General features: G+C 39.9%; 1 protein-coding gene across 3 annotated transcripts in view; it reads left to right on the top strand.

Annotated features, from left to right (window-relative positions):
* LOC124716940 (G patch domain-containing protein 2) overlaps positions 1-19209 on the top strand; it is a 165779-nt gene that overhangs the window by 117080 nt on the left and 29490 nt on the right. For all 3 annotated transcript variants that reach the window (XM_047243523.1, XM_047243522.1, XM_047243521.1), the window contains 3 exons: positions 5388-5464; positions 10684-10901; positions 17455-17582. In XM_047243523.1, the coding sequence (XP_047099479.1) occupies positions 5388-5464; positions 10684-10901; positions 17455-17582 (423 nt within the window). The remainder of the gene's footprint in view (positions 1-5387; positions 5465-10683; positions 10902-17454; positions 17583-19209) is intronic.

The following is a 19209-nucleotide window of genomic DNA, read 5'->3' on the forward strand; positions in this document are numbered from 1 at the left end:
AATGCAGAAAAACAGCTAAAACTCATATATGAGGTGCTGATTTGCTGATAATTAAATGATTTGCCAGTTTTATTACTGCAGAAATTGCATAATTTGTAACAGTATCTTGGTTCTGAAATTTACAAACGAAATGATGAGTGAACTGCTTGAACAATGAGGCTGTGAGTGGGCTCAGTGTGTGCATGTGTACAGCAAATTCCACCTACTAAATTTTCCTTATGTGCTTTCTCACACACCCAAGTTGCTACATTGTCCCATTTTAGCAACCGAAACAGGTTTAGGGTTTGCGTTGGTTGGTGTGAATGAGAGGAGAATGTAGATGGGGAGGATAGGGTGTATGGTGCACGACTGCAGGTGGAAGGGAGAGGGAGGGAGGGAACAGGACAGGAATGTCCAGGGTGTATACGATCCGGGACAACTGGGAGATCCAGGAAAAACCTGGGAATTGTTTAGAATTCCGGGAATTTTTCATTGTTTTCGTTTTCAGTTAAATTTTTGTGATTTTGACTAGTAAGAACCAATACTCTAACAAAGGATATTACTGTATCCAGCTACTGCAGACCAATACTCTAACAAAGGATATTACTGTATCCAGCTACTGCAGAATAATACTGCAGCAACAAAACATAAAAAAAAAAAAAACCACTTAAGTTGCAAAGGAAATGCGCCGTATACAACAAGAAAACACAGTGCTCATACAAGTGTCTGCCAACAGCAAAATGTGTCGAAGGCTTAGTAAGACTATGCAATGCTTCATAATAACAAATTGCCTCTGATGAGCGTGACGTGACAACTGTTTAAATTAGAGTCGTTTGAGCAGTTGCGGGCGGGCTCTTGGGCATGCGCAGTCCACTCGCGTATGAGTAGCATCTTCTCGCACTTTGGCTGGGCACCACTACCTAATATTGCCCCGGTTCGGAAATATAGTAAATCTGGGGCTGATGCACAGAGCAGTCAGAGTTGTGGTGGGTTGTCTCCATGTGATCCGTGTTTACGTTCAGTGATTTTGTTGTTTTGTCTTCGTGTATTGTTCTCACGTTAAATGATGATGAAACGGATTTTTGTGGCCAGGAGCTATCAAATGAATTAAAATACGTTCGCTTAGTAACGGAAGGCTAAAATATGTTATTAGTTTCAGATTTTATTTCCACTTTCCTGACAGTCAAGCATTAATGCCTTGCAGGACAATGAAGTTATTTTTGTCGGTTTGCTAAAGAGATTTGGCTTTTATTTATATTTTCTGCTGATGCAGTCACTTTATTTGAAATGATGTGTTCAATTTTACACTCTTGGCTGGTTTCAACTGTTCGCTGCATTTCAAGTGCATGTATGGCATTATACCATAATAAAGAACCAAACATGAGATAATACAGTACTGGTACTCCAAGAAAATTTACATCCGAATATGAACATACGAATATGCACTTTAAGCTGAATTATGCATTTTAGTGTGGTTCACGAGATTCCAATGCTTTTGAAGTATCCTCTGGTGTCTTGTTTCTTTTATGACATAATGTTTTACACGTACGAACATTTGGGCTTCCTGCATCGTCGTAGCTGCGCAAGCGCGATGACGCCTGTTATCTGGCGCTCTCTTGCAACTGCTGAAACGAACCTATTTCTAACAGGTCGCGGGAAAATATTGCGAATTGTGGTTTGAAAACCGTTACATTCAAAGCAAATTTCCTTTTGCGGAAGATGAACTATGTGCGAGAATGTACGATGAATTTCTTAAATCACAAAGCGTTAGACTCCATTTAAAAATAACTCTTTGAGGACGACCATTTAGAAGAATTTCGAGCCCATATCAGACATTTACGTCGTTATTAAAAATTTTACTGCCACATTTGTGTAATGTATCTTAATTTAAACCATGAACTTTTCTTATTTGTGTGCTCGCGCTAGTTAAGAGTGATTTTGCTATTGGCTGACAACATCACGTGTCCTATGCTGTCATCAGCGGACGAGGTCAAGTGACATGATCTATGACTGGCTTACAAAAGCTCATCGCATTCTCAATTTCAATGCTTCGGAAAGTGACATGCGGTGTTTGGTGGAATTCAAACTTATACCTTCATAATACAAAAATATGCAGCTTACATGCCCCCCCCCCCCCCCCCCCTCCCTCCTCCGAACAGCGAATGGGGGTTTCGTTTTCTAAAGTGCTGGGAAATTCTACGTCAGTATATAAAACCATAAACATTCAAAGGACTGAGTTTTACAGTGCCAAGGAAGAGTATAATGGTTCAAATGGCTCTGAGCACTATGGGACTTTACTGCTGAGGTCATCAGTCCCCTAGAACTTAGAACTACTTAAACCTAACTAACCTAAGGACATCACACACATCCATGCCCGAGGTGGGATTCGAACCTGCGACTGTAGCGGTCGCGCGGTTCCAGACTGTAGCGCCTAGAACCGCTTGGCCACCTTGGCCGGCTGGAAGAGTATACTGTCACTTAACACGGAAAAGTGTATTTTTAACTGGGAAATCCGGGAATTTTTTTTCCTTGTCCACGTATACACCTTGAATGTTGCAACGGAGAGCTCGTGGGAGTTGTGTGTGACAAAGGCAGAGTGGGAGAGGGAACACTGGAAGGGGGATGTGAGAGTGCAGGTTCAGAGGGTGAAGTGGAAGGCCCAGAGTTGGATGTGGGACACAGACTAGTGTAGACTGGCAGTGGCAGGATTGCAGCATTTACTGTAACCACACAATTCTTGCCTGCATAGTTGGGTGAACCTAGAATTGGGGGGAGTGGGGGACATGTGTGAAGCAGCCATTCGTTTTGGGCACACAGTGGTCGGCAATATGTTGATTCAGATTGGTCTTTCGACCATGATTTAGCAGCTGCCATTCATTCGAATAGACAGGTGGTCGTTTTTTGTGCTTAGGCAAAATGCTGCGCAGAAGTAACAGTAGAGCTAGTGAATGATGTGGCTGCTTTCACAGCTGGCCCTGCCTCAGATAGGACAGTATTAGCCTCTGACGGGACTGCAATAGGATGTGACAAGTGGACGTATCGGACAGGTCCTCGACAAGTATTATGCGAACCATGTGATGTGGGGTGGTATGACAGACCGGGATATTTCAGCAGCTGGGTGGGTGGAATTTACCACTTTCAGACGGGCAGGAAGGATCCCGGTAGGATGTTTCTCGTTTCCAGGCACAACTTCGATCACCCTCATGTCGCACCTACTTCCTCCTACTTGTGGCCCGATGGGTCACCAGAGCAACTCTCCATAATGTTGCGCATTCACTTCTAGTACACATTATGAGATACGCTCATCTTCCTTAGTGCCTTTCAACAAGTTTGTCTGCCATTTGCTTACCCTGTGATGAGTTTATATGTTTATTGGGCTTTATATCGATTCGTACTCTTACCAATAGGTGTTTATGTAGTGTGAGTGTCTCCAGTTATTTACCACTATAAATGTTGAGTGTCAGGAAGTCGTTTCTGAAAGTATTTGTATGGAGTGTAGCCATGTATGGAAGTGAAACATGGACGATAAATAGTTTGGACAAGAAGAGAATAGAAGCTTTTGAAATGTGGTGCTACAGAAGAATGCTGAAGATTAGATGGAGGTATTGAATAGAATTGGGGAGAAGAGGAGTTTGTGTCACAACTTGACATGAAGAAGAGACCGGTTGGTAGGACATGTTCTGAGGCATCAAGGGACCGCCAATTTAGTATTGGAGGGCAGCGAGGAGGGTAAAAATCGTAGAGGGAGACCAAGAGATGAATACACTAAGCAGATTCAGAAGGATGTAGGTTGCAGTAGGTACTGGGAGACGAAGAAGCTTGGACAGGATAGAGTAGCGTGGAGGGCTGCATCAAACCAGTCTCAGGACTGAAGACCGCAACAACAAAGATTTTTGGTTACTGTCGGATTCTTTCTCACGTTTATGGACATTGTCTCAAATTTTTAATGTAGGAGGGAATTCCCATTTAGTACTGTGATGGCTGTTAAGGAATAGCAATGCCATGTTGAGGGGTGTACAACAACATTTAGGTAACATCTTAAGTAACAGCTCATTACTCTTGCTCTCAACTGACAGAACAAAATAAAGAGGCAGACTCCCAGTTCACAGTTCACATTTACAATTCAATAACACACCTTATAATAGCCCCAATAAATGGCCATGACCATTAATAAAGAAAATAGAGAACAGCACCACAGAAATTTATAAAATTTAGCTGACATTACCTGACTGCTTGTGTACCACAAACGAAAGAAATACCTGAAGGTTTAAGGTGTATAATGTCATTTACATTTCTTTTGAAACAGCACATTTGCTACCTGTACACAGTCTTTTTTATTCCAAGCACTTAAACCATTATGATTTTAAAATCCAGATTTGTCCTTACAAAAAATCAGCTCCAAGCAGTAATCACTAAAGGTTAGAGGAAACGCTGTTTAATCTTAGTAGGGCCAACTGAAACAAGCAATGGTGGAAATGTTAGCAATAAGACAGCTACCAGTTATCGCAAATGCTCTTGGCAGAAACCACAGCAATTGCCTTTTGGCAACATGAAGTAATGTGGAGCCTATGATGATTAGTCAGTAATGAGTGGGAGAACATTGTACAAATTACAGAAAAAAGTCCACCGTTACATTGAAGCCTGACAATAGCACCTGCTTGTGCACGCATCATTGTCCAGATTGCAGTACATCTTACAACAACTACCTATTAACAAAATTTATAGGACAACAGGTTTCTGGCAAGCCAAGAATACAAGAGTTTGTTTGATGATGCAATTGATCTCCATTTCATACGAGTCGATATCAAACAGAGTTAATATGTTGGTGGTGATTCCAGTTAAAGAGACCAATTTCTCAGCAAGTCAAGGCACATGGCACTAAACCTTTGCACCACCACTGTGATGGCAGATTATCTTTCCTTGTTGATGGGTCAATAGGGAAAACCACTCTTGGAAATGTGCTCCATTTGTCACAAACCTTGGAGCACCCAATCAGTTGCATCTGGTACATCTGCTGCTCCAGCCTCATTCATAAGATGCATCGGTGTGTTGTTTGGCCAGTGTACAAATACGCGGTGACGTCATGTAATTGAACTGTCACGAATACGCTAAATGGAAATTTATGAAAATCATTCTGCTTCAGGAGGTGATGAGCACATATTAAATCAGCTCGCATTAAGTTTGATGTTAATATAGAATAACAATAAGACCCTAAGTACATTTGGAAGGATGCGGGCCACTGAAAAGTACTAAACTGGGCTGCAGTAACTGTGGTAGGTGCTGTGGTGTTGGGGGAACAAGTAAGCTTACATAATGTTTTCAAGTGTATCCCGATATGTTTAAATGGATTGCTTTATAATGATTGTGTATTATTTGTATTTTCAACTGGCAACATATTTCTTTTGCAGTGATATGGTAAGCAGCAGCAGCATTAGCAGCTCGGAAAGCGAGACAGGTGTCTGCACTAATGACGAGGGGCGTGAAGGTGACTATTCGTATTTATTTATTTAATCTGTAGTCTATACAATTAAGCAACCATGTTTTAGTTAAGAAAATATATAACTGCAAAGTGCTATCGAAATTCTTCATTTTCACTCCTTTTATTCATTTCGTACAGTTCAGTTACTTCCAAGTATTTGTCTTTACTACAGCTTTGTCGTATACCATACACTCTCTCTCTCTCTCTCTCTCTCTCTCTCTCTCTCTCTCTCTCTCTCTTTTTTTTTTTTTTTTTTTTAAAACCAAAACATAATGGCCATCTGCTTACTAGCATATCAGTCCACTTTTGAAATATAATAATCCTGCATGGCACAGGTTCAATAGGTTCTTGGACATTTCAAGAGGTACACAGCATTAGATGTCCACACACAGGTCATGTAGTTCTTGTAAATTGTGGAATGGATCTGGTGCAGCTCAGATGTCTTCTGTTCCGTTTGTATCAGGTGGGTACAGTGGCAGAGACAACTATGTGAGTTCCTTATTGTGCTTCTCAGTCCACTGTAGCACGATTCTGGCCTCGCAACAAGGACAGTTATCCTGCTCGGAGATGCCTTCAATGTGGGTGAAGACGTCAAGTGTGAAGGGATGCATGTTGTGTGCAATTGTATTTGTATAGTCCACAGATCTTGTGGTATCTCAGATTGCTCCCACACACCCCCATAACGTAATACTATATGCACCGGCCCATGTCCGTGGTATGGTGTGTGTTCCGAGTAGCTGTTCACGTGGATGACGGTGTATCTGAATGTGGCCATCATCCCAGTATCACAAATAACACGCTTCATCTGAGTGGGCTACAGATTTGCATCAGTTGACTGTCTGATATCGATGACCCCATGCACACTGAATCGTAGTTGATGGTGTCATCAGACAATGCTGAAACATTTAGGCATCATCTGCTTTGGAGCCCCATGTTCTACAGTGTGCGCTCTGAACGATGTGCTCCGAAACACTTGTGTCTCTACCGGCATCGTACTCTTTCGTCAGATTTCCCCCCCGATCACAGCCTATGTGCTTAACTAAGCCAACGAGCCTCCGACCTCCCTACCCTGCAATGAGATGGGTACAGCCAAGACATTACTAGAATGGTTCCCTATTCGTCTCTGCCCGGCTTAGAAACAGGTACTGTTCTCACCATGTCATGTCTTTGCAATACCTACGAACATCGTTCGATCTCACCGTGGGCAGTGGCTGTAGTATTTTGGCTAAAAAAAATATGTGTATCTTGATACACGTGTATTCTGTCAGCCTTGCTCCTAAAGAGAAAAATAGTTGGAGGGATAGAAAGCAGGACAACGTAAATTACAGTAATTCTCCCCACACACGACCTTGTGTTGTGTAGCATGGGGCACTTCTGGTAGCAGTATCACTTCCTCCTTTCCTGTTCCATTCCCAAGTGGGTAGCATGATGTGGGAAAACTGCCACCAGTAGGCTCCATGTGACGTCTTATTTGTTTCATTTTTCTCATCATGGTTAACTTTGAAGATGTCTGTTTTAGAAAGTAATATGGTGTCTCTTTTCAAACACACTCTACAACATATGAAGCTTCTATTTCAAAGCCTGGAACTGGATTTTCGTGAGCATTTCTGTAATACTCTCATATGATCCGAACAATCCTGGCTAGCGTTGCTGCCTCTGGATCACCGTGTCCCGGGTTCAATTCCCGGCCAGGTTGGAGATTTTCTGTGCCTGGGGACTGGCTGTTTGTGTTGTCCCCATCATTTCATTATCATCAATCGTGACAGTGGTCAGATTGGACTGTGTAAAAATTGGCACTTTGTATGGGCGCTGATGACCCTGCAGTTAAGAGCCCCACAAACCAAACAGTCATCATCATCATCCAATCATGTGACAGAATATACCACTCTTTGTTGGAGCTCCCCCCCCCCCCCTCCCCCCCCCCCCCCTCTCTCTCTCTCTCTCTCTCTCTCTCTCTCTCTCTCTCTCTCTCTGTCTTGTCACTCTGTGGCATTAATCCAATGTGTTAAAGGCCTGAGAGTGACAAACAGTACTCAAGATTTCAATTGAATGAGTGTTTTGTGAGCCATTTCTTTCATGGATGACTGCATTCTGCAAGCTTCTTTCAGCGAATCGCAGCCTGGCATTTGCTTTTAATTCAACTGGTTTCATGCCATCATCCACTTTAGCTTGCTCCAGATGGTTACTCCTTCACCAAAGGTCGTGTTTATTCACTAACTGACTTGTTTCTGGGTTTGCCCATTTTCACAAGCCGTGTATTTGTGTTTAGTATTGTTTGTTGTGGACAGTTGTATTTATGTGATTCTTGAGTTTCTCCCGGCGTATTTGATAATCAAAATATCCACGGGTATGCTGCCGGTCTATAGTGTCCGTTGGACACTATAGACCGGCAGCATACCCGTGGATATTTTGATTAGTTGTATTTATGTTAACACATCATCACTTGATGTGATGATGTCAACAGAACTGTCGACACCAAACATATCCTAAATGCAAATACATGGCTTGAGAAAATGGGCAAACCCAGAAACTAGTCAGTTAGTAAATAAACATCACCTTTGGTGATAAACATCGAAAATGTTTTTCCTCACTTACTCTTGTGCAGGGTCAGCTGCCAGTCCCTGCATAAATTGTCTTTCTTCATTTCACTATCGTCTTGTGACGAGTGCCGTAAACGTCATTGGCCTTTTGCGACCTTCCACTTACGGGGTCCCTTGTGAGTTAACATGTTCATCAGGTTTTGTATTGATTTGTGCTATTACCAGTAAGTGTGTACGTATAAGACTAGAAATGTTTTTGATTACTATCTGCATATAGGCAACAACATTGTCCACGAATAGCCTCGCCGAGCCTCCAGTGCTATCCAGTGGAGCATTAATGTATATTGTGAACACCAATGTATCTGTAGCACTTCTTTATTGTGCTCTCCAAATTACAATTGTATCTTAGGTTTCTGTCTTAATAAGAATGGCGTATTCAGTTCTGTATGAGAGGAAGTACTGAATCCTGGTCCTTTAATCAGTAGGCTCGCATCTTTTCCTCAGATGGCAGTGTGCAATTATCGAGGAGCGCTGTATTGCACAGGTTGCCGATGTTGACGGTGCTCCGTATCCCGTGGAGTGGATGGGCAGAATGAGCTGAGTTGCACAAGATCTCTCCTTGTGGAAACCTTGCTGATTTTTATAAAGGATATTTTTGTTCTGCAGAAAAACTTTAATGTCTAACCACAAAAATGATCTGCAATTCTACAGCAGATTGAAATTAGTGATATATTCCTGTAATAAAGTGCATTTGCCGTAGGACACTTCTCAAAAATGGGAGTGACTTGTGCTTCCTACCACTCGGTACCCTTTGTCACTCCAGCAACCTGCAATGAACAGTGATAGAAGGGGAACAACGTGTATCACATAATGTCTGTAGAATATCACAGGTGTTTAGTGAAGTGCAAATGCTTCTCTGCCATTCAGCGACTTTGTTTGCTTTATACTCCAATCCCTGATCCCGGTACCTGCCATTTCGGCATTTGTGGGATGTTTGAAAGGAGGAATTATATTATGATCTTCTGTGATAAATCAGTTATGAAAGACAAAATTAATTGTTTCAGCTTTCACTCTCTTCCACTGACTGTGAACAGCCCCTTTGAAACCAATGCTGCCGTCATTCTCAATCCTGTAGCTATCTTTAATCAAGTTTAATTTGCAACATTTGGATGAATTATCTGGGTAAGGTTGTATTTATTCAAGTAGGAATCCTTGGATGGAAGTGTAAAACAGTTTGAAGAAAAATGTTACTAGGATAATAATAGTAAACTGCACTAGTTGCCAAACAGTTTAATTTGAAAACTGTGGAGAATCTGTTTTGGATTCCTCAAGTTTCTGAAAATGTGTTGGTGGTATAGGTTAAGATTCCATATATCACGTCCTGCAACCATTCACCCTGATGTGTTCTTGTTTGCAAGTAATTGACAATAAAAAAGAATTTCATTTGATTAACTAGAACCTTGAAGGTTACACTGTTGCAAAACAGCACAGTAGTCTTGTGATTAAGTTGTTTGACTGATATGCCAATGTCGAGCGTTCGAATCCCAAGTGCAATCTACATTCTTTATGTTGCCATCGAAATGACCACATTATTTCTATTCAATTAATTGATAAATATGACTTTTTTCATCTCTAATAATTTGTCATGTCACTTTAATCGTCTTACTGTGGTCTCCCCCCCCCCCCCCCCTCCCCCCTCCCCCTCTCCCCCCCTCACGTTTTGCTTCCTTTTCTTCTTTGTTATTTGGAATCTTTGTCGATGTGATTTTTAGTTACTTTTACTTATCTGTTGTAATATTTTAAACATTTAAAAATAGTGGTCTATCAGTTAAAAAACAAAAGACAAAATCTATTTATATTGGCTGTGCAGTGGTGTCAAAAATTTATTTTTTGTTTTATGATGAACATGTTTTTTGATGGTAATCATTATACAGACATTTAAAATATAAATTCTTCTTGCACCATGAACAAAATGTTGCAGATGAAGATTCAAACAAAAGATTTTATAAATAAAAAAATTCAAGGAAAATGAGTAATAGAAAAAACAATTGCAATAATACAGACAAAATTATAAAATGATGAAGAGGAGGAAATTAAATTAAAATAAATGCCTGACAATAATTAAAAACACATGCGTAAAGATTCCAAGTGATAAAAACAAAGAAAGGAAGTAAAAAAATAACTACAAATAAGGATGTTAATATGACAATTAAAAAGAGGTGTTGAAGGACAAGAAATGGTAGAAAAACATTTTAAACAAGTAATTGAGTAAAAATAATAATTTGTAATTTCAATACTGATGTTAAATTAAGAGCACTTGATGGGACTTGACCTCGCAACCTTCTCCTTACCAGCCAAGTAACTTGACTACTAGGCTATAGTGTCATTTTGAAACTGACTGCACTTTCAAGGCTCTAGTGAATCATAAGAAAATCTGAAATTACTATTCATCAATTACTTGCAAGTTAGGGCCTACCGAGGTGAATGGTTGCAGGGTGTGATACCCAGGACTCTAACCTCCACCACCACACAATTTCGTAAAGTCGATACCATCCCTGAGGACTCTACTTATTTGCTTTAAAATTGGCTCCTCAAGGAGACAAGAAGCACGTTAATTTAACACGCTTGCTTTTTCCACTCGTAGCTGATTTGTGCAGCTGTAGACGTAACAAGTCTTTTTGGCAGGTGACGATGAGCAGAGTGACTGGTTTGGAGGCGAGCACGGCCACGGCTGGTGGGAAGACGACGAGGGTCCTCCCGGTGCTGTGGGCGGAGCCGACGATGACGACTGTGGTGAGGAGGACCCGACTTTCAAAGCTATCCTGTGTGGCAGCTTCGAGCACCTGTCTGAAGAGGCAAAGGAGTCGTACCGCGCACATGTTCGCTTTCTTCGACAGGGCATAGTGAGTTTTCTGTATGCGCCTGATATGGTATGCTAGCAGTTATTTGAAAAAATGCATTAGTTTCAACCAAGCTTGGTACAAATACAGCATAATACCTGGAAAAACAGCAACAAGAATTAGGATACATTGTGACTCATCACACAGTGGATGCACTCAGCAGCAGACAGGTACATTTAACAGGCTTTTAAATGTGTCTGTCTGCCATGTAATCCTTCTTCTGTGCAGAGTGTCGCAATGTATCCTAATTCTTATTGCTGTTTTTCCAGGTACTAAGTTGTATTTGTACTGAGGTTGATTGAAACTGGTCACCCCTGCCTCCCAACACACACACACACACACACACACACACACACACACACACACACACACACACACACACACATTTAAAACAGGACTGTCAAACTTTGACAACAGTGTGTGGAACCACCATCCAACAACAGTACAGAACATATAGGGGAAAACACCTCCCACTAGAACACCCGTTTGGCAGCAAACAAGAGTTTGTACATCAACAGACTACACAGCAGATGTGGATACATTTGGCAAAGTATTATATCACGAATGCTGTCTGGCACTTTGTGCTTGCTCTCTATCGTTCTGTTCAGCATTTCACAATTGTTTGCAGAGTAAGTACATAGATGCAACTGTAGATTTAGATGTACATGTGCAGACTGACATTTCCTGCTGAAGGGATGTCTAGCGGCAGGTTTTTTCACTAAAACTTTGAAGCTGTACTGTGTCGTATGAATCCTCAGGCTATTCCCAAGACCTGCTGTGCAGGCCCTCAACATTTTTGAGTGTCACTTTGTTGTGCTCACTACATGTAATTGTCATAAGGTGAGAACTTTTTGGATGCAACAAGCTGTAGGGGCTCATACCCAACCACTCCTGGCTTACTGGAGTCAAGAATAGGCAGTGGTGAATGGTTGTGAAATGATCAAATATTGGTTTGTTGATCATCATCGTGTGTTTCATTACCTCATAAAACACCTAGGAAGGTATTGGGGATTATATACGTTTATTGGCCCAAAATGTCTTTCAAAATCCATTTATCTCTAGTGTACAGTGTTATGTATTACTTAAGGTGACTGCTATTTTGTTCATATAATTGAATTTTCCTTACACAGGATGCTTCAAAATATTTTTACAAAGTTTGGGGGCAGATTCCTTACATCAAAACAAGAAAAAATTTGTAGTTAAACTTGGGCTCTAAAATACATGGCTTCAGAGCTATGAGCACTTTTCCATCTTTGCTACTGTGAAACACATCTCTTCCATTGAACAAGTCTTAAGATATGCATTTTAGAGTCCATGTTTAGTAGGCATTTTTTTTCTACTTTCAATGAAAGGAACCTGTCCCCAAAGTTGGTAACAAATTCTTAAACACTTTGTATACTACTTTCGTAGCACATGCGAAAGACAGTTTGCCAATAACATTCATTTAATACTCTGTTTATACAAAAGCTTTAATCACCATATTATTGTGGATGCAAAGCACATCACAACTGACAGTGACATTATTAATTAGCATATTAATCTGGGTATGGTAATTGTCAGTGGCAATGTGCTTTGCATCTACATTAATATACTAATCAAAACTGTGTATGAAACCATTATATAAGGCGAAGTAAATGATATGAAGCAAAAGGGGTCGCATTAAGTACTACAAAACACTATATGCTACAAACAAATGTACTTTGTAAATATTTTATCTTCTGTAATACAGATGCTGCTCGTGATGGCCAAGTACATTCAGTGCTAGTCCAGCAATAAATGAATGAAAATAACTGTTGGGCAGCTTTCCACTTAAGAGCTGCAGTGTGCCACATATACAAACAACCTAGCATGCGCTGGACTGTGGTCTATTTGGCTCATAAGGTTATGCTTATCTGCTTCCACCTTCATTGCCAGATTTGAAAATCTGTGCAGTCAGTTGATCTTATTGTGGATGTATGGTCTTCCAAAATCCTGTGTGAGTTAAAATGGTCTGAGGAAAGCAACTTCTTGCGATATAGACCACCTATGTGAGCAGCAGATGAGAATATACTATACGAGCTGTTGAACACCATAGCTCAGCTTTAAAACTTGTATTTTCCTCAGTGTTTCAGTGTAGGCTGGTGTGCGCCTGTTCAGTTTTTTATAAATTTAGCTCTCAGTCTCCCTTTCATGCTTACATTTAGTACGCATCTCCAGTACCACATCTCCTCCCGTTTTGTGACAGAGTCAGGTCACTATACCCGCCCCGGCGAAACATTGCACTTGACAGTTCACTATTTGTCTATTAAGGTTGGCTATACTGTAATAGCGATGTTGCAACAGCAGCCTCTATACACACAGCAGACGATACAGTTTTCCGTCCCGTCTCGTAAATGCAAGCGATTGAGCAATTAAAGTGTGTATAAAAACTCGTTTTTAGTTGTACTACAATGACAGGAAGTAAACAACCATATAATAATGCATGTAAAAGCATAACAATGCACACCCTTTCGATAACGGAGCAAAGAAATACAAAAAACAAGCATCTGACAACTGGTACTTTAAAATCAATAATGTACGTAGTTCACAAAATAAATAATAACCGAGATTGCAATAAATAACAAATATTAGTAATTTTTCACTCACCAATTTACAGCGATAATGGCGCAATTCCATCCAGCTCGCCATCGTCACTGTTGTCCAATTCATCGCGAAAACCATCTTCGTCGTCGTCATCAGCAAGACAAATCATTAATTGTTCATGGCCACTGATAATTCCTTCTATTGTCTGTGCTGCTCGTATAAGCTTCTCGATGTGCTCTACTTTTTTTCTCCATGAGGCTGCATCCGCGGTCACAAGAGCTTCATGCAACAGCTTTTCCACCTCTGTTATTGTAAAGGACTTGTTGTTGTTGTTCCTTACATACATTTTTACATCAATCCATATTAACTCAATAGGTTTGAAATGGCAGTGATATGGTGGCAGCCTTATGCAATATGACCCTGCTCCTTGGCAATTTCATCTACTACATATGTAGGTGTCGTAGGCTTATTTTGTTTAACAAGAGAATATAATAGAACCTATGTCATACTCAGATCTGCTGCAATATTTCGAGCCTGTAACCACTGCACCATAACTTCTTTCCGATCATTTGTGGTTGGAGCTTTGTTCTATATCACCGAATGATATGGTCAATTGTAGTAGGGACAGAAAATTGTTTTAAAAGGTTCCTGAACCATTCAACAAATCGTGTGTGATCCATATCTTCATGGTAATCACCAGTCTTTTTTGATCTAAAAACCAAAAGTGCGTCAGGGACAAAACCACTGGAGGATCCTGCATAGACCACAATTAATCTAGCTCCTCTTCCCATCGGCTGATGGCCGCTACTGCTGGGTGTGTTATCCGTACAGCATTTACTGACAGCTTCCTCGGCATTAACCCATGTTTCATCTAGCCAAATTATGGAATGAATGTCTCTGCCCACAATTTTGTGCAAGAAAATGCTACAAGCGGTAACAATATGTGCCCTCTCTAACAGTACTTTGCGTCCGTCTAGCGTTTTGTAACGGAAAACCATATTTTTTAGCACAATTTTTAGTGGTGTTTTACCACCCCTGAAGAGTTCACTTTCTGCCAAAGAGACTAATAACTTAGCTACAGTTGGATATTCTTTTCTGCTGTAGTAAGCATAAACAAGCCTACGAATTGCATCAGTCTGGAAAGAATCTAAATCTGTGATAGGACTAGGCTGCTTTTTCTTCTTTCCCGGGGTTGTTAAAAATGTATTATTTGATCCAGACAGCTTGGAATCATTACGGCTCACTTCAGTATCTTCCAAGTTTTGTAGTAATACTCCCTTACTTACTATGGTTCTTGCACTAATTCCAAGAGTTTTTGACGTACGTTCCACGACTTTATCGGCAGGAATTGATGGCTGTCCATGAATGCTCACGTAGTTTTTCTCCTGCTCGTAAAACTCAAGAGTTCTGCGTAGTAACTCCAGTGCCTGGCTGTTTAGCGGCACCCCTCGACGCAAAGGATTGTCACTAGGTGAACGAAGTCTTTTCGGTGGCATTTTCCAAGTATGTAAATTCACAACGCAACAAAAGTCACAATGATATAGCACACAGTACAACAAAAACACGCGGTAAACAACATACAATTCACATTGTATACACATTCACTAAACAAAGCCGGCAATGCGGGAACTTTGACGTCACAGCACGTGAGTAACAGCAGTGCTTACTGCGCTGTGATTGGCTGGTGCCCCATGCTGAACGCCTAGCGCCTATCGTTCTTCACTTGTTACTCTGTTACGCTGCCAACTTCATACGCAAACGTCAAGTGTAATGTTTCAGCGGCCCGGGTATAGGCTGTATGTGAGGTTAGAAATTGTACGAGATATTTTTCTCTGGTAGTAGTGGACTTTGTGCTGTCATAGAACATGCAAAGCCCCAGAGTCTTTTTCCAGCTATTTTGTGTTAGATACCAAGGTGTAATTGCAGACGCTCATAAGATCTGGACAAGTTAAGGGAATTGTTGTGTATTTTGATGAGGGATACAATCTAATTTTATCATTGGTTCATATTTATCACTAATGTTGAGGTTTTGCTTTTGTGAGGTTAAGTTGTTCATCAGAATGCTTATTTATTCCTTTGAGCTACTCCAACATTTTGTGTAGTTCATGTTTCTCATTTGAAAACAGCATTTTTAATCAGTTTTCTCCAAATTTTGTAAATTTCTAGGCATCTTAGAGATGTGTGTTTTATTTTTATGTATCATCATCACCAACCATCATCTTCACCACCCACCACCACCACCCACCACCACCTGCTTCATGAGATAGACCACCTCTGTCTGAAAACATCTGTGATTTTTATGTATTAAAACACATTACCTTTGTACATTGTCTCAAACATTAAGTTTTCTGTGGTATAGGTGTCCATAGCAAAAATTGCCAAGCACTTTGTAAGGGACCATCCCAGCATTCACCTTAAGCGGTTTAAGAAAATCACAGAAAACCTAACTGTGGACAACTGGACATGGAAGTTAACTGCCATCCTCCCAAATACAACACCATTATCTGCCTGTAATGTACCAGTTTGAACACAAAGTGGGAATTGATGAATTCCCTCTGTGCTTTCATATGATGGAAGTCCCAAGCAGCTGGAAAAAGTAGTTTTCTCCTGTATGCAAGAAGGATAAAAGAACAGACCCACAGAATTACAGACCAATGTCCTTAATGTCAGTTTCTTGCAGAATTTCTAAGTTCCTTCTTCTATCTTCATTTAAATATGGATTTAGAAAATAATGGTGTCATACAATGCTCCGCTTGTTCTTTACTGCTACAATATCATGTGAACTGTGAATGAAGACAACAGTGAGGTTTCATATTGAGAACAGAATAAAAAATTTGGTTGCATTATTTTCCAGTACACCGTCATACATGAACAGACTGAGAGAATGAACAGTGATCTACAACTGTTTTCTGATGCTAAAGTGTAACTAGAAGTGTCATTGCGAGTAGCTGTTGGAGGATGCAGGATGACTTTGGTCGAGTTTCTATTTCGTGTGATGAATGGCAGCTGGATCTAAATGTAGAAAAATATTAAGTTAATGCAGATGAGTATGAAATAAAATCCTGTAATGTTTGACACAGTTACATCAATTAAATAACTAGATGTAACATTGCAAAGTGGCACAAACTGGAATGAGCAAATAGCCGGGTTTGTAGAGAAGCTGAATGGCTGACTTTGGTTTATTGAATGTTTTCTAGGAAAGTGCATCTCATCCTTACAGAATGTTCGTGCTATCCATTCTTGAGTGCTGCTAGAATGTCTGGGATACCCACCAGGTAGGATTAAAAGAAGATATTTAAGCAATTGAAAGGCATGCTGCTAAGTTTCTTACCGGTAACTTTGATCAACACAGAGGCTTCGTTAGGATGAAGTGAAATGCAGCCAGTCAGTAGCAGAAATCAAAGGTTTATTCAGACCCCTTGCCCTAAGTTTCAAAAGTCCTATTTAGAAGTGTGAATTGTTACACTGGATACATAATATTGTGGAGGTATGTTAAAGCTGTAGCCTAAAGCACCAGTGAAAAAAAAAATTAACTTCCTTAATAGTAAAAATCATACAAATCGTGTTGATCATCATTAGACGGTACCTCACAATTGTGACTAGTGAATTGACATTTGTTTAAGATTTCGTCACACAAGTATTATGGAAATGCTCTGTGAACTCAAATGAGAATTCCTGGAAGGACTGAGATGTTCTTTTTGTGAAAAACTTTTGAGAAAGTTTAGGGAACGAGCTTGTACAGCAGATTTCAGAATGGTCCTACTGCCACCAACATACATCTTGTTTAAGGGTCACAAATATGAAATAAGAGAAATTGGACCATGTATGGAAGCATTTGTGCAGTTGTTATTCTCGTGCTACATTTGCAAGTGTAACAGAAAAGGGAACAATTAGCAGTGGTACAATTTTATTTTGCTTGTTTAATAAGAAAAGCCAATGTAAATCATTTACTTTTCTCGTGTAACCATGTTCTTATGGTTCTGTTTTTTTCCAGAATGGCTGCCGAGAAATTAGAGGAGGTCGAAGACGGGTACGAAATGAACGCCCGGGTTTTAGTATCTCGACATCAGCCAATGAGAAGCTCTCCCGATTTCTACAGGACCCAGCACAAATGGAGCTTAAGTGAGTTCAGAATCATGTGTATTTTGGGAAATGCTTTTTTAAATAGCTTGAGAATAGGGCCAAGTCATATTGTTCGAAATATGTAAATGATTTAGTGTATAAGTAGTAGATAACATTAGCTCATGTCTTACAGAAATCAGATTCCCACTTGAATGCAAATAAACACAATACACCTTACGCGACCCTGATATTATTGCACTTGGCCTCCCATGGCCTTTATTGGAAACATGCTGTATGGTACAGTAAACAAATACAATGGTGATTTAGGGAAACATATCACACGGTAAATGCTTGCAGGACACTTGTGTGTGTATACTATCAAATGGTTCAGTAGTGTGTCCTCTTGAAACATGAAGAAAACTCGTGATAAGCTGACCAAAGCACCCTCCTTCCCAGGTGCAATAATAGTGTGGTCGACTAATACAGTTTCAGACACAGAAATCGTGCAGAATTCAAATTTATTGTTAGAAAGTGGTTAAATAACCAGTGAAATTGAACATTTTAAATCTGTAGTACGTAAGAGTTGAAAAGCTCTCTTCAAGTATTACATTCAGGAATGTATTACAATTATACCTCTGTAACGATTGTACAGAAAGATGTGCACTGTTCTTTAGGTTTCATTTGCACTGGAATTCTGAGCTGAAAAATTTAAATGATGAACACTAAATTTCCAGATTCTACCTCACAGGTTTACTTGTGGCACATGCTGTTTATTCAGTACTGGTATTCCTCAGGTAAGCTACCAACTTCCTGTGAGCTATGTGTTGACTTGTTCCATAGGTAACTTTATCTCACACTGTCCCAGATAACCTGACGAATTATAATTAAAAATTATAGAATAGTAGGTGAAGTAGAGGATAGCATAGATGAATAAATAAAAGAGCTTACAAGTGGGAAAATTTTAAAATACTGACAAACATTCCGTGGTGACACCTATACATAGAGAGGTAACAACAGAGGAAAACTTAGGAAATATTTTTGTGTGCAGGTGCTATAAGGGGTAGCCAGTGTATGAACAATGGTCCATTGTGTGATAACTAGATAAAGTAACAGAAGCAAGAGAGTAAGGGGATGTCAACTGATGATCTTTACATGGGTACAAGTTTTCCTAGTTCCGCAAATAGAAAATAAATAAAATTTATTTGTGTCATAAGGCAGCAGAGGACAATGATCTTTCTTAGCAATCTACAAATAATCTTACTCGCTAACCCATCCCAAAGCATCGCCTTGCACAGATAACTGCACACTCATACTGCAGTTATGTTGTATTACATGAATGATAATTGTGACTTGGTATGACACTGAATTGTATCCAGCTTATCTATGTAGTTCAGTATTTACACTAAATCAAATTAATAGCAACAAAAAATTTTGTATTAAGAACTAATTACTGTATTAACATTTTATTCACCCAGCATAAAGTAATTCAAATGAGTATATGTCTAAATATCATCTAGAGTCACAAAACAGTATTCTGTATTGTGCCATTTTGCATCCTACTCCTTTTCTTAAAAGGTGTATACATTACTTTATGTGGTTCCTTGCGTCTGGTGTTAACAAATATGGCTTTATATAGAGCACCTAGAAAGAATATTATAATAATAAATAGTTTATTGGTGAAGATGGA

The sequence above is a fragment of the Schistocerca piceifrons genome, chromosome 9 (genome assembly GCF_021461385.2).
Source record: "Schistocerca piceifrons isolate TAMUIC-IGC-003096 chromosome 9, iqSchPice1.1, whole genome shotgun sequence".
NCBI classification, from domain to species: domain Eukaryota; kingdom Metazoa; phylum Arthropoda; class Insecta; order Orthoptera; family Acrididae; genus Schistocerca; species Schistocerca piceifrons.